Source organism: Phaethon lepturus, unplaced genomic scaffold (assembly GCF_000687285.1).
Source record: "Phaethon lepturus isolate BGI_N335 unplaced genomic scaffold, ASM68728v1 scaffold16909, whole genome shotgun sequence".
Taxonomy (NCBI): Eukaryota; Metazoa; Chordata; class Aves; order Phaethontiformes; family Phaethontidae; genus Phaethon; species Phaethon lepturus.
Window position 1 is genome coordinate 3,510 of NW_010565682.1, and position 18,273 is coordinate 21,782.

The 18,273-nt window shown below is 39.3% G+C and overlaps 2 protein-coding genes across 2 annotated transcripts in view; one reads left to right on the forward strand and one right to left on the reverse strand.

The window, feature by feature from the left end:
* The first annotated feature begins 4,655 nt into the window (after positions 1-4,655).
* Positions 4,656-10,899, forward strand: TMEM50B (transmembrane protein 50B). Its single transcript, XM_010295266.1, has 6 exons — positions 4,656-4,831; positions 5,465-5,577; positions 6,671-6,738; positions 7,801-7,893; positions 8,100-8,157; positions 10,538-10,899. The coding sequence occupies exons 1-6, from the start codon at positions 4,733-4,735 to the stop codon at positions 10,581-10,583; spliced, it is 477 nt and encodes a 158-aa protein (XP_010293568.1). The 5' UTR covers positions 4,656-4,732; the 3' UTR covers positions 10,584-10,899.
* A 3,363-nt stretch (positions 10,900-14,262) lies between these two features.
* The window catches only part of IFNGR2 (interferon gamma receptor 2 (interferon gamma transducer 1)), an 8,528-nt gene continuing 4,517 nt past the window's right edge, over positions 14,263-18,273 (reverse strand). Inside the window, exons 5-6 of the mRNA XM_010295267.1 lie at positions 17,210-17,364; positions 14,263-14,436 (exon numbers count right to left, since the gene is read on the reverse strand). Of these exons, the coding sequence (XP_010293569.1) occupies positions 14,263-14,436; positions 17,210-17,364 (329 nt within the window). The remainder of the gene's footprint in view (positions 14,437-17,209; positions 17,365-18,273) is intronic.

Here is an 18,273-nt window from a genome sequence, read left to right on the forward strand (position 1 = left end):
CTGCTGTCCTTTTCTCTCAGAACCCCACAACCCTTATTTGTTGTGCCCTCTGCACGTGGGTGTCCTCAATGAGGCATGCATTTGATCAGAGGTGGTGATGTCCTCTCACAAAGAGAGGAATATCCACATGTTGGTCACAGAAGGTAGGCACATTCAGTAATGCTGGAAGGAATGGTGTATCACTGCTTTTTAGTGATGTATCTGTGAAGTTTGTACACATACGGAGCTATGTCAGTAGTGAGAGGAATCTTTAATTTTTTATTTTATTACAATTATTTTATTATAATTTTTTTTTGTTAAGTGGGGCTCTCTTGAAATACCTCTATGAAAGATTCTTTTGAAGAATTCTGAACGGCATCAGTTAATGTTTAGATCATATTAGAAAAAGGGCAGCAGCATTAGCCTTTCTATTTCCTTTTACTGCTGACCGTATTCTTGCGTGTCTGCTCCAGCACTAAGCTTTCCTTGTGAAACCAAAGGGGGTTTCTGGCATTAGGCATGTGTAGAAATAATTCTAGACTAGTCTGTGTTCTGTTGCAAATTCTCTGTACCTTGTTTCTCCACATTTGTCAGCTTATTCCAGTGAAACAGGAGAACTGCATTGTCAGTTACCAGTCTTTGCTGTAGAAAGATGGCCAGCAGATAGTGTTTATCTCACCTGTTCACATTGTATAGGGTGCTTCTCTCTTGAGCACAGAGATAAGGTTAAAGCTAAGTGCAGGTTTGTGAGGCATCAAGCACCAAAAATACAGTTTCTGACAGAATAACATGCTTTGGCAAAAGGTTGCCTTGTAGCTTAGAAGGTATTAAAAAAAAATCAACTTTTTCTAGTCTCCCTACCTTCACTAGTTTGTAAACTAATGCAGTTGTGAAAACTCCATTTGATATCCAATACAATTAGGTATTGAGAGATTTTGTCTTAGATTTGTGAAGTGAGCAAAATGCCTCTGGTTTGTCACCTAGTGTTTAAGAAATGCCTAATAATTAAGACAGCTTTTTGTGCAATGCATGGTATCCATAACATTTCTCATTACTGACTTTGCAAAGTTGGAAGTTGTTTACTAGGATAAATGCTAGTCAGTTTTTGCATTGGAAGTTGACTTAATTATATTAGCTGGCAAAACAAACTTTATAATCCTTTTAAATCATGGAAGGGAATGAATTTTTTCATTTGATTTCAGTCTTTTGAGCTGGAGCATTCTTGTAGGAGTAAGAAGATTTCTGTCATGAAATCATCCAAGAATGTAACAGGCTATTTGTTCAGTAACACAGACTCAGAGCATGGCTGGTGTTGGAAGGTATCTCTGGAGAGCATCTGGTCCAACCCCCCTGCTCAGGCAGGGCCACCTAGAGCTGATTGCCCAGGACTCTGCCCAGATGGCTTCTGAGTATCTCCAGGGCTGGAGACTCCATCACCTCCCTGGGTTGCCCAGGTGCTCGGTCACCCCCACAGTGAAAAAGTGTTCCCTGATGTTCTGAGGAAACACCCGTGTTTCAGTCTGTGCCCGTTGCCCCGGGCCTGCCGCTGGGCACCACTGAGAAGAGCCTGGCTCTGTCCTCTCTGCACCTTCCCTTCAGGCATTTACATACACTGATGAGATCCCCCCCTTGAACCTTCTGTTCTCCAGGCTGAACGGTCCCAGCTCTCCCAGCCTTCCCTCACATATGGTGTGCTCCACTCCGTTCACCATCTTTATGGCCATTGGTTGGACTTTCTCCAGTATGTCCATGTCTCTTCTATACTGGTGAAACCAGAACTGGACACAAGTGTCCCAGGTGTGGCCTCACCAGTGCTGAGTAGAGGGGAGGGATCACCTCCCTTGACCTGCTGGCAATGCTTTGCCTAATGCAGCCCAGGCAGGGGCGCATCACTGGTTCATACTCAACTTGGTGTCCACTAGGGCCTTTTCTGGCAAGCTGCTTTCCAGCTGGGGAGCCCCCAGCACATACTGGTGCATGGGGTTGTTCTTCCCCAGGTGCAAGACTGGGCACTTCCCCTTGAACTTCATGAGGTTCCTGTTAGCCCATGTCTCCGGGCTGTTGGGGTACCTCTGGATGGCATCCAAGGAGATGGTGAAAAATAATTTCTGTTGTTGTTGACATATCTGAAATAATTTTTTCCAGTGGTTTTTCTTGACGTGCTTTCTGAATTGCAGTAGAACTTTATGTTTGAAGGAGGTGATTTTATTTAGATATGTTAATACTATTTAAATGGTCCATTATGGGAAAAAATTCTGGGCGGAAGAAGTGCCTGAAGGAAAAGGACCTGGGGGTGCTGGTTGACAGCCAGCTGAACATGAGCCAGCAGTGCGCCCAGGTGGCCAAGAAGGCCAACAGTGTCCTGGCCTGTATCAGAAATAGTGTGGCCAGCAGGAGTAGGGAAGTGATTGTGCCCCTGTACTCCACACTGGTGAGGCCGCAGCTCAAATCCTGTGTTCAGTTTTGGGCCCCTCACTGCAAGAAGGACATTGAGGTGCTGGAGCGTGTCCAGAGAAGGGCAACGAAGCTGGTGAGGGACTGGAGCACAAGTCTTACGAGGAGTGGCTGAGGGAACAGGGGTTGTTCAGTCTGGAGAAGAGGAGGCTGAGGGGAGACCTTATCGCTCTCTACAACTACCTGAAAGGGGTTTGTGGCGAGGTGGGTGTTGGTGTCTTCTCCCAAGTAACTAGTGATAGGACAAGAGGAAATGGCCTCAAGTTGCGCCAGGGGAGGTTTAGATTGGATATGAGGAAAAATTTCTTCACCGAGAGAGTGGTCAAACATTGGAACAGGCTGCCCAGGGAGGTGGTGGAGTCACTATCACTGGAAGTGTTCATAAAACATGTGGACATGGCACTTCAGGACATGGTTTAGTGGGCATGGTGGTGTTGGGTTGATGGTTGGAGTTGACGGTCTTAGAGGTCTTTTCCAACCTTAATGATTCTGTGATTCTGTGAAATACCAAATGAAAATACAGCTTTAAAGAAATACAGCTTCGGTCATTCTGAAAATGACTTAAAAGGATATTTACAGGCAAGATAATGACTTAGGTAGATTTGATATAACCACCACTGTGTTCAGTGGAGAGAAGGAATAGTGCAGCATGTTTGTCTGTTCAGTCCTAGCTGTGGCCAGCCACACCACAGGGTCAGAACCCTGTAGTCTGCAGGTTCCAGTGTGGGCGGGCAAGGAGCTGGGAGGGGAAGGGAGGGATTATTGCAGGATGAGGAAGAGACACACTCGGGGTTTGAAGACGAACAAATAAAGTACAGATGGAGCCATTTTAAGAGTGGGAAAGAAGGAAGGGCTGTAGGAGCCCTTGTAAATTTGTAATAGCACACTGCAGTAATTTTGTGTTAAAGTTGTAGAAAGAATAGGAATCTGAAAATTGCTAGGTAAAAGCGTAATCTGGGAAAATAACTATATGGTTGAGCCCAGATACTGTACAGAAGTAAAATAATTTTGGAATTGAGTGACTGATTTTAATGCTTTAAGGTAGCAACGTAACTATGGATGGATTTCTGGAACTAGATGCAGGAGGACAAACTTTTTAATCTTATTCCTAGGAGGTGGCATGTGTTTGTAGTGTAGGCAAACTCTATTTATCTATCTGTTTATTTATTTATATCTCACTTCTTAGCCTAGACTTCTTATTAACGTTATTAACAGAAAAATGTTCTACACCAGTCTTTCCTGTAACATAATTGAAAAGGACATTTGTCTGTTAGCCTTTAACAAGTATCTGGAAATTATTTTATGGCAGATTGGGAAAATAAGAGAAGTTGACAGTATTGAAACAAATTAGAACGGCATTAAGTGTAGCTGTGAGTCACTGCTGAATAGAAAAACTGTAAATATTCTGACTTCTGGTGTTCAAACTATATATGCTAATCATCTTGCAGTGTGAAAATAGGTATGTAGTGGAGAATTTTTTATAGCTACTGTCTCACCAAATTGTTTGAGAACTGTGTTGTTTTAGTAGCCACTTTGTAATACTAATTAACTTTGTTTTCCTCTTCCTGTATTTAAAGTTTTGTGTGATCCTCTCTCTGTGAAGCAGGACATTCTTTTTACCCTTGATGTTAGTTGATTCACTGAGTTGATTCCGTTTTCCCTATGTTAGAAAGGCACTATGTTACCTGTCATATTTGGAGACATCTTATGCAAGATTCCTTGGCCTGACTCCATGACCAAGTTTTGGTCTGCGTATGAAACCCTGTTGTATGTATCTTACTTTTTTTAGCTGCTAATGCCAGAGAGAGGATTATGGTTTGAAGATGAAACTTAGATTAAAATATTTGCTTTTTCACTCCTGCTTACTTGCTTGCTCTTATTTTTGTGCTTCATATATTTGAACAAGCGCTACGTTGTATTTTATTTCTTTTATGTTTCAGATACGATAATTTATATGTAATGCATAAGTTTTTGGGTCGTGTGATGATTTTATTTTGTAATTCTGTCTCTAAGATAGGCTGTTTTTTTTAAATATAGCTCAATATAGAGTCCACAGAGTATATGGAATACTTCATTCCATTAAAAAAACAAAATGAAGAAAACCCCAAAAAAACCAACCAAAACCAAACCACACTACACATTGTAAAGATTGCTCATGACAATTGTCAAACATCTCAAGATTTTACTATTTTGTATTAAATGCATCTTTGGCTGTGTTTCAGGTATTTAGGACGCAGTTGTTAATGGAAGAATTCATGTATAAGTACAAAATAAGAAGGGCAATCTAGTCTTTGAGGAAATGGCAGGATTCCTAGACAACTTCCGGTGGCCAGAATGTGAGTGTATTGACTGGAGTGAAAGAAGAAATGCCATCGCTTCAATCGTTGCGGGTATATTGGTAAGTTTTGAGAAGACGTGAATCATAACTGTGTTGACAAATTTGGAGGTACAACAAAGTTACATTTTTGTTTCGTATATTGTGAAGGTTTAGTCTTTAACTGCACCCTAATCCAGTATATTTCTTTAACTTTTTTTAAGTGTAATTGTTAGGCAGCTTTTTTACAGGTCACATAACTTTGCATTTTGTCTGATAATGAGGTACCAGTTCTGCTGTCTCTTCTTTAAAAAAGATTAAAATTCCCAGTGGATTTCTGGCATAATTAGATATGTTGAAACACGTATGTTAGACACAGTTTGTCTCTCGTATGTGTTAAGAATAAAAATCCAGATTCTAAAAGGAAATTTTGTCCAGGGATTCTGTACAGGGAATTTAGCTGTACACTGATAGTTAATTTGAGTAGAAAATGTGACCAATTCCCAAATGCTCCTCTGAAAGCATCAATGTTAAGATTTATGCAGAACTTGCATATCAAACAGATTCAGAGTCCAGCTTAAAGCTAATAACTTTCTAGAATAGTTTATACTTGTTAAAAGATGATTAAACCAATGGTATGCATGAATATTTGCCATGTTTTGTCTGCCTGTCTCTGTACCTTTCCAGCCTCATAATACTGGCCTGGTTTATTTCTAGTTTTTCACAGGTTGGTGGATAATGATAGATGCTGCAGTAGTTTACCCTAAGCCAGAACAAATGAACCATGCGTTCCATACCTGTGGGGTGTTTTCAACACTAGCTTTTTTCATGTAAGTGTATATAAAGGGAGTTCTTATAAAATAAACATGAGCTGTTAAACACAGTTTTTACTAGACAATATGGTATGTGATAAAACTTTGAATCACTTGGTTATAAATTACTTATGAGTACTTTTGTCATACCTTTTTGCATGGTGATGTAAAGGCCTTTTTTCTTCTACCTGTGGCCCTTGTTTCTGATTGTAGTCTATTTATTCGTTGTTGTGTCTGTCCCCCCAGTCTGTTCAGGGTAAATTGCTTTTCCTGTGCACTTCAGCTGAATGTAAGAAAGCAGACCTTCCTTTATGCAAGTGTCTTTCTATAAGCTTTTAGATTCCGAGATCAAAATTCATGTAATGCTGTCCAGTTGCTTACCCCAATATAAAACATTTGACTGCAAATTTCCCTGGTTTAAAATAAATATTACAGCCGTCTCTGGCCCAAAACTTCCTCAAATGTGAGAGGTAGTAGTATTATAGCTATCGTTATAAAGATGTAAATGTGGCAAGCTTGAAGAAGTAATAGCTTTTATTGAACCATACAATATTGGCAAGAAAAAAGGATGCATTTGGGTATGCAAGACCTTCTTAACATCTGGTATCTGAAAGCTTCTCTGTGTTTGTGTGGGGGTTTTTTTTGTTTGTTTGTTTGTTTTTTGTTTGGTTTTTTTTGTGTGTGTTTTTTTTGTTTTGTTTTTTTGTTTGTTTTTTGTTTTTTTGTCCCAGCAGTGTAACTCATTTTAAGACAATGTATTGTCCCTCCTTACAGTGTGTCTCTCACTTTAATACTTAGGGTATTCATTGTGAAGGAAAGTAACTTGTATCCTAATCATGAGAGCATTGTGTTACTGGCTGTTACTATTCCTAATTCTTTCATCTTACTGGTCTGATAATGTAAAAATTCAGGTAAGACTTACAAAGAAATACGGGGTTTGCTTGAAATGCAGCTGGAATCCTTCTATTAAGGGACATGTAATAATATGGGACTACACAGAATGCCAGGTCATTTTCTCAGAATTTGTTGCATCTTAAAAAAAGCTAGCTTTTTACTTAAACTTTAAATTGATTTTCTGATAATCTGAAGTGTATACACTTTTTGTTCCTAGGATAAATGCTGTATCAAATGCACAGGTGAGAGGAGACAGCTATAGTGACGGATGTTTAGGAAGAACAGGTAAATCGACTCTAAAAATCATGCTGAGTTGAAAGACTGATTATTGAGGTGTTAGGTTTTTTTCTAAGTGGTGGTTAAATAATCATGAGAAGCTAAGGAGTAGGAGATAACTACCTTCACAGAAGTTTCTTTACAAAATTAACACTTGGCGATAAGTACTGTCTGTTAAAAAGGTGAACTTAGAAAAATTTGACTTCTGTTTATCTTGAATACCTAAACTTTCCTCTGCACATTCTGTATAGCTGCTGGGAGAAATGAATTTCTGCATTGTGGTAGGCCATGGAGCAGATATTCCTTAAGAATATCTTATTTTAGAATCACAAACATTCTGTTTCCTCTGCATGTCACCTACTGTGTGCTGTCTGTGGACCTGTTGTCCTCTCTGCTTTCATTCATAATTCCCTTACTATTTCCCACTACATGGGATCCCAGCATCTGTTTTCATGTGATTTGTAGAGTGCCTCACCAGAAATCTGGTAGGATTTACTGATTTTTTTTTTTTTTAACTAGCATATGATGCTCTTTTTGTGTCATTCATAAATCATCTCAAGAGAATCTTTGCATAGAAATCTTTTTCCTTTGCCATGACTGAGCAGGTTGATTATTTTCAATGGCATCATCTTCCTTTTTCAGCAGGTAATGTCTAGCTATGGTAGACGTTGCCCATCTGAAAATACCTTTCTGAAGTAAACACAGGAAGCATTTGTTTAATGTACCCCATTGGAATGCCATCTTTTCCTCAGAAACACTATAGCTTGGCAAAGTACCTCATCATTAGTCCACTCCAAGTTGTCTTAAATGATGTTATAAGTATTCCCTACAGGTGAGGGGAGATTTCTGGTAGTTGTGTCTGCACACTGAGATATGGGAAATCCGGCTACTATGTGTTTTACTAGAGAAGGCAAATTTTGGTTTATCTTGTCCTTGATACAGGGTTTAACCCTTTCTCTTTGTGCCTTCAGCATGATAACATATTGTATCATAATAGAGTAGTAACTTGGATCATCTGTCACAATGGATAATAGTCTACATGGTTTTCAGAGGTTTTAATATTTCCTGCAGGTGCTCGTGTCTGGCTCTTCATTGGCTTTATGTTGATGTTTGGTTCACTTATTGCTTCAATGTGGATACTTTTTGGAGCATATGTTACACAGAGTAAGTTTCTTTATTTTCACATATAGAAAAGTACTTTTGCTGTCAGCCAAAAGGCAGAAAATCCAGAAGAATGGAAGTGTGTGGTCTGTTCTTGTCAGAGCCATATCATCTAGTTTTGTAGTCAGAGAATGATACTGTGAATAGTGTTTTAAATATACCTTCCAATACAGAAGAACTTAATATTTCCTGTGTTACTTACTTTGCAGACACTAATGTTTACCCTGGATTAGCAGTGTTTTTCCAAAATGCGTTGATATTTTTCAGGTAAGTTATCAGGGTAAATTTCCCTCCTTCCAAAGCAGTATATGACTTACCTGCTTCCATGCACCTTGGTACTCATGGAAAATAAGCTCTGAAAGCTGGAGGCTGACTCCAGGCTTGACCTTCCAAAATGTGGAGTTTTCTGCTCTCAGTGAAGAACCCCTCCATATGTCAATTCATTACCCACCCTGACCTTTACTTGAGGAGTGTGGCATGTAAGCCAAAGGGACATCTTGGGTCACTGGGTAAAGTGACATTGTACAGAGAGATGATGTGATATTGTTCATTGCATAAACTGATCCGATTTCTTAAAAACTATTTTTTTTAATCTGCTATTTTTTTCTACTTCCTTTGCTCCAGCACTTAGAAACAATGTTTTATTTGCCCCTTCTCAGCCCATGAGATGTTCTTCATTCCCCTCATGTTCCTGTTAGTCTAGCTCTTTCTGGTCTCACTGAATCTACAGCTCTAGAGTGTGGATGACCAAGGATATAGACAGTATTCTGGGTGAGATATTGTCAGTGTCTTTTGATAATGGCAATAATGCTTTCCTCTCTGTACTACAAATACCTTGGCATATATCCTAACAGCACTAGGAGGGTGAGGTCTGATTGCCTTTTTCCTGATTATTTCATACCCGTGGCTCAATTAGGTGATAACTGATACACCTAGATTTGTTTCTACTGGATGAGCTTTCTGTTAAGAGTAGTGGTAACTTTTTTTTCTAAGAGCATGATGGTACATTTTGTAACATTATACTTAAATCAATTTCTTTTACTTTGCTTAATATCATGGAGTATATAATATAATACTTCGAAACTATGTGTCTGTAATGACTCCTTTTATATGAATTTTATTAATTAATAAAAGACAATGAAATAATTAAATAATGTAAGTTCTGAGATCAGTTACTGAAAATGTTCACATAACCTCCTCATTTCCAAGTTCTTACCCACTTTAATTACCACGCTAACAATTTTCCATCTAGTACCCTATCAAATGCTTTGCAGCGAGCTAGACAGACTGGCACCACTGCGCTTCCCTGTTTGGAAAATCAGTATGTTCTTGCAGAAAATAGCAGTTCCTAAATCTCTTCTGTAGTCTTGCACATGATTGAAACGGGATACTGATGAAAGCAGTCTTTTGAGAATAGTTTCACCATGCCTGAAATCTTTGGTCATATTTCAGTAGTTTGATGAACTTATTTCTGAAGCTGCTCTTTTTTTCTGAAAGTGTCTTTTCTTAGTTTCTGTTGTACTCTGTATGTAGATACATTTTAGGTTTATTTGTTTTCTTCTGTCATCTAAAATTTGTTTTCTAGGTATGAACTATGAGACAAATTACGACCTTTTTATTTTTTTAAAAAAAAGTCTTTGTTTTTTATCCTGCCACGCATTTCAGGCAGTAACATCGATAAATCCATCCATTGCTGTAGACTCCTTTCTCAGACCAGAACTGGGTCAATCAGCGATGACCTTCTCAGTGTCCTTAGCCAAAACTTTTGTTCCAATTCAATCAGATTCTCTTCCATCAGTGTTGTTCCATAGTGTCTGTATTCCCCAAACCATGTGTCTTGGACCAGGACTTGCATTTCAGCCCTGGTTGTTACCCCACCAGTGTTTTTGCTTAGTTTAATGTGCTGTATTAGTAGCTCTCTTCTCTAGTTAATTGCCCAGGTGTCTAGCTTGTTTTACCTATCGCTTGTTGTTCTTAGTGTCAGCATTTCTCATTTCCTTCTCTCTTCATTCTCTTATGATTTAGTATGACTGTGCCCTTCTTTACCACCCATTTGTTGGCTATAAGAAAAAAATAATTTAAAGTGAAGGAAATCATGCTTGATTTTGTTCCCTCAATGTTTATTTTTCTGATTCATGACAATATGTAATTGCATCCAACCTTATAAAAGGAATTTTGGAATTCAACTTGCAATTTGGATCTCACTTATCCACCACAGAATCAACATTCTTTCTGATTTGCTTGTAAAAAAATTTAATTGCTTAGATTCTATCCTAGCCTGGTGCATTATGTTCAGCTGATTGCCAGATGCCAGGATGAGACTTGCTGCTCTGTAACTCTGTGGGTCTGTCCTACAATCTCTTAAATACCAAACTTTTTTTTTCCTTCAGAAGGGCAGCTGCTTTTACTGTGAGACTGGCTATTTTTTTATTTGCACGGTTGCTTTAGCTGGTTCTCATAGTTTTAGCAACGCATAGTAAATGAAACAGAAGTACAAAAACCAAATAGTGACTTGAATAAAAGTTAAGGTTACTGGAGGGATATTATTTGCAGTGTAGACAATGTAAGATTATAAGGACACTATTAAAATTACCTTTTCCACCTTATGTATGGTCTGATTTTTTTTTTTCTTATTTTTTCCCTTTAGTACTCTGATCTACAAGTTTGGAAGAACAGAAGAGTTATGGGGATGAGAGATCACGTGTAGCATTGTCTATTCCATAGTTGCTATGTCGTACTATGTATGTAGATATATTTACATTTATTTGTTCTTGTTTTGCTTTCTAAATTGTGTGAACTGAGACAGATTACAGTTTCTGTAATAAGCTCCCTCTTTTCACAGGACAGATTTGTGAATATGTACATATGACTGTATATATCTTTAAAAAGGGAATGTCAAGCTTTCTTTCTGAAATCTTCAGGCTTATTTCTTCAAATACATGGGTTTCCATCAACTCCTAAGACTTGATCTTCCAAACTTTCACATGTGTCGGAGACTTCAGTGGAACTATTAGGGAACAAGCAGGATAACCACTTTTACAGGGTACGGGCTTTATTACTTTGATGCCTAGGTGAGCTAGAGCCGATTTTGCCGGGGCTGCCAGCAAGGGCTGTGTGTAACCTGACGGAGTGGTCAGCGTACGGAGGTGACCCGGCTAAGCCTGTGTTTAATGAGGGTAAATTCTATTCTATGCTGAGATAAGAGCTGATTTTAAGAATTTTTTACAACTGTTCAGAAAAATATAAAGTAGCTATTATTTTTTTGTAAAAGGTTACGGGTTTTTAAACAAGGCCCTACGTTAAGTAGTTTCTGCATGGTAAAGCAACCTGTTCTTGAATTCTGATTGCTATAGCACAAATGACATTTGGTAGCACCACAGTCCTCTGAGTTAGTTTCATGCTGTTCAGTTTAATAGATACCAATTAGTATTTAATGCATTTACTGATATTAGAATAAAAAAAACAACCCTGATGCCAGTCATACTTAAGGAATATAAAGAAAAAATGAGAGTCAGACTAACATCTTTAAAATTATGCTAGTGTAACTTTCTTCAGGGGAACCTTTTTGCGCTGCTAAATGAACAGTTATCCTGCTACCTACTACCTTTTCTATTTAAAAGACAAAGCATTTCAAGTGGGGATATAATAGAAGTATTTATTGCTATCAACCTTACCTTGAAATAATTGTCAGGTTTAAGACTGCTGTTTGCCCCAGTTAAAATGTATTTATCTATCTCCTAAAATTCATGGGCACTTTATGGGAATGCTTCCATTATTAAAATCCAGTTTCTTCTGGTGGAGTATACAGAAAAGGAGAACAATGATGTTTTATAGCTTTGGACTGATCTTGTGTATTCATCTTGCTGTTGGTGACCTCCTTACCTTATAAATTCTATGTGTTTTTAAAGCGTTTGAAACTACCTTGTGTCTAAGAGCTTTTATAACTTTCCATGTATCATCAAGATCACTGACCAAATGGTATTAAACTGCAGAATGTAACTTCTGTGCATGGTTCCTGCGTACTGTTAGTCATCTAATGGCTCCCTTGTGGGAATCTCTCCAGTGGACAGAATATGAAGCAAATACTGCAGCTGAAATTGTGCTACTGGCTAGACTAACTTCATCCTGATGTCACCATCCCGTAGAGACTTGTGATACATTCACTGGTGTTAATCATAGCTTTGTACTTCAGTTGTCTGGTTGCGATTTCAGAAAATGGCAATAAACTTTATCTTACCTTCTCAAAATTGCGAACTTCACAAGGTAATTGTACAGTAGTACTCTACTTTGTAGCTCAAGTAGTACTGACCTTTAAGCAAGTCTTATACCAGGTAGTAAGTAAAACCAAGGTTTTTGTTTTCAGGTCTGTCAGGCTGTTGCTTAGAAGCTTGGGGCTATTTGTTGGCTTTTTCACTGAGAAACAAGAGTGGCCTACAACTAATCACACATACAGCATCTTGCACCTGACACTTGAAGAACAAAGCTAAGTGTTTGGAAGAACTCTTCCAGTGTGCTTTAATGCAAGTTCCCTGTTTTAAAAAAAAAAAGCTCTTGCCCTGCTGTTAAGATAACTTCTTTCTGAGGTTACCTGTACTTTCTACCAGAAGTTTGCTTTCTTGCAAGTATTTCCTGGCCATCCCTTCTGATTTTAGAGAACTGGGATGGTCATGCTCTCTATACAGCTGCAAAGAGGAGAAGAGAGACAGCTTTGAGGATGTGTCTTTTCTGGTATCCTAAGCTGAAAATGGGCATATCCCAAGGCCTGCTTTTATGCTGCAGGCAGTTCCAGCACAGGTGGCTAGGGAGAGCTTGTTTTAGGTAAGGCCTTGGCCTGCTACCAGTGGCAGCTGTGAAGATAACCCTTGAATTACTCTTAAGAAAAGGTTTCTTTGGCCTATTTGCATAACTGTAAGAAATACCTAGTAACAACTATCTCTAACAGAAGTCTAGCACAGGGCTTATTTAGAAAAGTGTAAGCTGTAATGTGGAATACTCACAGGAGCTACTTTAAACACCTCATCCATGTCCTCTGTTATGCATCTAGGTGGTTCCTTTTGGTTCTTCATTTGTTGACAGCACAGTGTATATATAAAGAACACAGATGAACCCAAAAGCAGATATTACGCAGCTTGTGGCTGACTTGAAAATTCTTACCAGATTTGAAGTATGACTAAGTCTTCAGGGAACTACACTGTCTTGGCATATTGCTTAATCAGAAGCGATTAGATTAGTTCTTTGAGGAAACAACCTCATGAAGCTTTTGGGAAAAATGTTACTAATTTTTCATCTTAGTCTTGTGGATTCCTGAAAGGGGTGGAACAGCATTACCTCAAATAACCCCCAGCTGTCACAGTGACCAGGTTCATTAACAGACCTAAGTAACTCAAGTCATTTGCAAATAAACAAGCATATTTTTCTTAAACAACTTGTATCAAACCCAGGAAACGTGGTTTATTCGTTCTTTGTGCTTTATTAAGACACCTTCTAGACCCCACAGGCTGGTGATGTGAGATTTAAGCAGAAGACAACAATTTAAGGGACTCAAAACACAACCCTCAGTCAACTTTTAGCCATTTGCAGGACTAATCTGATAGCCAGCAAGAGATTTTAGTGTCTGATAACTACTGATATAGGATATATAAATTCTGAGCAAAATTACTTTAAAGAAAGAAGTTTGTTTTGCTATGAAGAATGATTGTTTTGCTGCAGGAGCAGAAGATTAATGCTTCTCATGAATGTGGCAGGAGGCACAGGTTCATGCTGAGGAGAGTAAAGTACTATAAAATTTCTTTTTAGACTGCCATTTTTATCTGGAGGGAAGAAGCTGCCACAGAAGACTGCATGTGCTTAAAATGATTCAGAAAAGCATGCCGGGCTGGGTCTAATAGACCTTGAGTGCTAACATAGACTTCACAGATAAGGCAACAAAACAAAAACCACTATAAAAGCAATTCATGGTGCAATTACTCACTCACTGGAAAAATTCTAGGTTGTACTACATCCTACCATAAAGTGCCTTTATAGCTCAAAACTTAATTTCAAACTGGAATCTTCACTATGACATTTGTTAATATAAGCATTTTATAACCACCTGTCTGTCTTCAGGCAATTATTTAGTGTTCATTCCCCTTTCACATTCCACCTGTGAGGTCTCTTTGGCAGAACAGAGTCCCTGCTGCAGCACAGCAGAAGCCACTTAAACAAAGGCTCAAGGTCCACACTATTCCTCAGGGAGCAACATCTCACTCGGGCTTTGTAGGCAGCCGCATTTTGTCCAGAGCTCTTTGTCTGTCCTGCCAGTAGCCACACATGCTGCCCCTGGGCAGGAGGCTCTGCAAAGACTTGGTACAGGCATCCTCACTAGGGTGCCGCTTAAGTTACTTCACTGTCGCTGGAAATGCTGTGTGAATGAGCTTGGCCATCCAAACTGCTGCCACAGGCTTGGCTTCCTTCTCCACAAAATACCACGGATGAGGAATCACGGGGATCCTCCTCGGCGTAATTGTCGAACAGCTCTAAGACAGGCATGCTAGGGTCCTTCAAATACTGGAGAAAGCCAGAAACAACAGTTTAGACATCTATCCACAGATGCATTGGAAGTTACAGAGACAGGGCAGGTACCACCATCTACGGGCACAGCAAGTTGCTTCAGAGCAGAATTCACAGCAAGAGCTGCTAAATGTATATTCTATTCTGGATTTCCTTGAAACTACATTGAACAAGGAGAAAATTAAAAATACCTTATTTCTGTGGGGGGAAAAAAAAATTACAAAAATCAATCATGCAAACCTCCATTTAAGTAGGTTAAAGCAGCCTGAATTTCCTTTTTTTTTTTAAACAAATTTTCACAGAATCACAGAATCATGAAGGTTGGAAAAGACCTTTAGGATCATCAAGTCCAACCACCAACCCAACACCACCATACCCACTAAACTATGTCCTGAAGTGCCACGTCTACATGTTTTTTGAACACTTCCAGCAACGGTGACTCCACCACCTCCCTGGGCAGCTTGTTCCCATGCTTGACCACTCTTTCAGTAAAGAAAATTTTCCTAATACCCAGTCTAAACCTCCCCTGGTGCAATTTGAGGCCATTTCCTCTTTTCATGTCAGTTCATGCAAATTCCTACCAGTTAAGAACAAATCACAGAAGAACACACTTCTTTATTACAGTATTGGGGACATAACCTCCAACTGCAGGACTCTAGCAACTGACAGATTGTCTAAAGCACTGATGGAGAAAATGAGATCTAAGATTCTGGTTTGTTCAGTGTCAGGCAAGTCCAATTGCCCCTTTATTGTTACGAGAAAACTCTAGTGGCATTCTTCTCTGACTTCCCCTCTGCTCTCCCTTCCTCCAAAATCATGCATTCATTGTAAAGCTGATTGACAACTTAATCAAAGAAAGGAGCATTAGAAGAAAAACACAGGCCAGAGAAAATGCTTTCTGTTCCTCCTGCCACTCCCAGATACTCTCCTTATCATTAAGCTGATGTTGTGTTTCGCAGGGAATTGGAGCCATTTACCACTTCACGTACTGAACAAAAAAATCCAAAACCTGCCACTGAACACACTTTCCCTGATTTAAAAAATGGTTAAAATAAATGTCTGGAACACAGACACCTTCACATTGTTAAAAGACTGATGTAGCTTGTAGTTTTACCCGAAAGCTTGTTCTGTACTGTAGGAGGTGCCAGGAGCTGGCTGAGACAGGACCACAGCTCAAGTCACATCTATCATGGGACAAAATGAACCTTAGTTTCAATTAAGGCACCACTTCCTCTGTAATCACAGCAAGGCCAACGAGCAACAGGATTATTTTTTCAGGTGTATTAAAAACAAATGTTTCATATGGGAACCTCAAATACATCCACTTTAGCAAATTCAAGACATAAATGAGCCTTGGTTTGGATTTGCTATGTGAAGGTGTTTCTGCAGTAAAACTGCTCCCTGTAACTCAAATGCTGGAAGCAGAGATTCTTCTGCAAAGCAGGGAAATCTGTGATTTTTCTCAAAATCTAGAAGAATACATATGAAACTGCCTTAAAGAATCAGTATAGAATACTGATAGAAAGTGTTTTAAGAGGAGAAGCCTCAGGCTGGTTGATCCCTTTTAGAAATACATATTTTAAAAACTCTGCACATTTACTGATTTTCCTTAATTTCTTATCAGTGTTTTGCCCAAAACCAGGCTCACCGTTGTTCAAGAGTATCTACTTTTGCTGCATATTTTCCAGATTAATACAATTACTCCAGAACACATGATGATAGACTCTATTCTTGCAAGCCCTTGGCATGAAATGCTGCACTATTTTAGTACACTGTACAAAGATTTTTTTTTTTTCCCCTCCACGAGATACACTTTCCTGGGTATGCGATACAGCTGTCTCCACTGAGCTCCCATGAAATAGTAGCTAAGGCAGCAAGAAGAGAGAAAATTATGTATTCAGGACTCTGCTGAAAGCCTGGGTTCAGTCACCCACACTTCTATAAATTTAGAAAAAACAGCTCCACAATCACAGAGCTACCACAGTACAATGGACTACTCTGGCACACAGACACAAACAAAGAAATACACCTCACAGAACTGCAAACAAATACAAGCTTTTATAAATACGGAATGTATGCTGAACAAGAACTTTTCAATCAAGAACTGCTTAAAAGACTACTTACTGTTTAAATACTAAAAAGAGGAAGATGAACAGGACTGAAACAAGCACATTTAGTACAGAAATGTGTGAGCTACAAGGAGGAGAAAAGTCCCAGGATGACTTCTTCATCTGAGTATTGCAAAAACTACAGGAAAAAGAAAAAAAAAAAAAAAAAAGAAAAAGCCCAAGAACTTTCCCCTAGGTAGTCCTTCGTCTTCAAGACAGTCCTTGCTCTTAAAACCATCAGTGCTCACTTTTCCATATTTGATTTCTAATTAGAGACTTAGGTCCCAAGTAAATGTTCTGCAGCACACAAAGCTTTTTGCTTACAGCGTGCAACTGTTTCAGGCCTGATGACTTCGGTAAGCCAAGAAAGGGGTAGACAAGGGATAGTCAAGGAACAGGGAATCTTACTCCAGTTTCATAACAGGATTATAGCAGCATTTGTATCTTAGTGCAGAAAAAAAAATTAATTCCGTTGAGTAAAAGAGCAATAAAGTAGGAGTTGATTGATAAATGAGAAAAGTAACAATTTACACTAAGTCAACAATTATTTATATCTATTTCTGTTACAGAACAGCTAGCTTCATTCATATTCACTCCAAGATTATTGCTGTCTTTACCGGGGGAGGGGAGCAGGGGCAAGAAAATAAGATGTCTACACTTACCTCTTCAAAGTGTGATGGGATTTCTAAAGGTGGCCGAGACCAGTATTTTATTGTTTTGTGGTGTCTCCACAGAAGAAACAAACCAACTGTTACCAGATTTACAAAAAGTAACACCAACAAAAATATTAGTATAATATATCCAGCCCTGGTTGCCTCTGAAAAAGAAAAATAAAAAAACATGGGAAAACCACCATATACATATGGTAGGTTCATATTTATACATCATCAAGTGTAAAACAATATACAGCAAGCTACAAGTTACTATACTTGGTAATCAAAGCTTAATTTCCAAGGCTAAGGTCACAACCCTACTATAGATGCACTCTACAACACCTGTGTTCAGAAGTAGCTTGTTTCGCAATTCCACATGGAAGTCACCAGCTCCCAAGAGCTTCTGGCCCTCAATCACACAGCCCAGGGCAAGCTTCTCCTTGACACACTTGCAGGGCAAATGCAGAGCTGGAGAAATCACTGCTGGCGGGCAGAGGGCAGGCAGGGGAATGCCATCTGTCCTTCCACCCTCAAGTTGTCAGCAAGGGCCATTAATGCCAGGGGCTTCTCTTTCAGAGCATATGCCTCCCTTCAGCAAAGGGAGCATCACAGCCTCCAACGCCTCAGCTCTGAGGCTTGCAATCAAGCACTCGGTCAATACCAGCCGGGAGCTCAGCTCCTACGGGCTTCAGAAACTGCATAAGCAGGTTTCATCTACATGTCTTCCAGTGTTCAAAGCACACTGAAGATCAGTTGTGCCTGTGTGTTGGTGGTTGCACGGCGAGATTGAAGAGAGGGGCAACCCTGTTACACCCCCTCCTCCCCTCACCCTCTCTCTTCTCTCGTACAAAAACTACGCAGCTTGAAATGGCAGAGAAGGAAGCAGGTCAAAGAGGAGAGGGACATCCCTGTCCTGCAGAAGGCAGTAGCTGAGGGAGAGGATTTACAAGAGTAACACCATCTCCTTCATCACAGACTTCCTCTAAAGACCACGTATTTGTATTTTCTTTCTTTGCATGTTTCTAGAAAGTAATACCCATAGCAGTACTTATGAAGGAAAAGGACACGGGAAA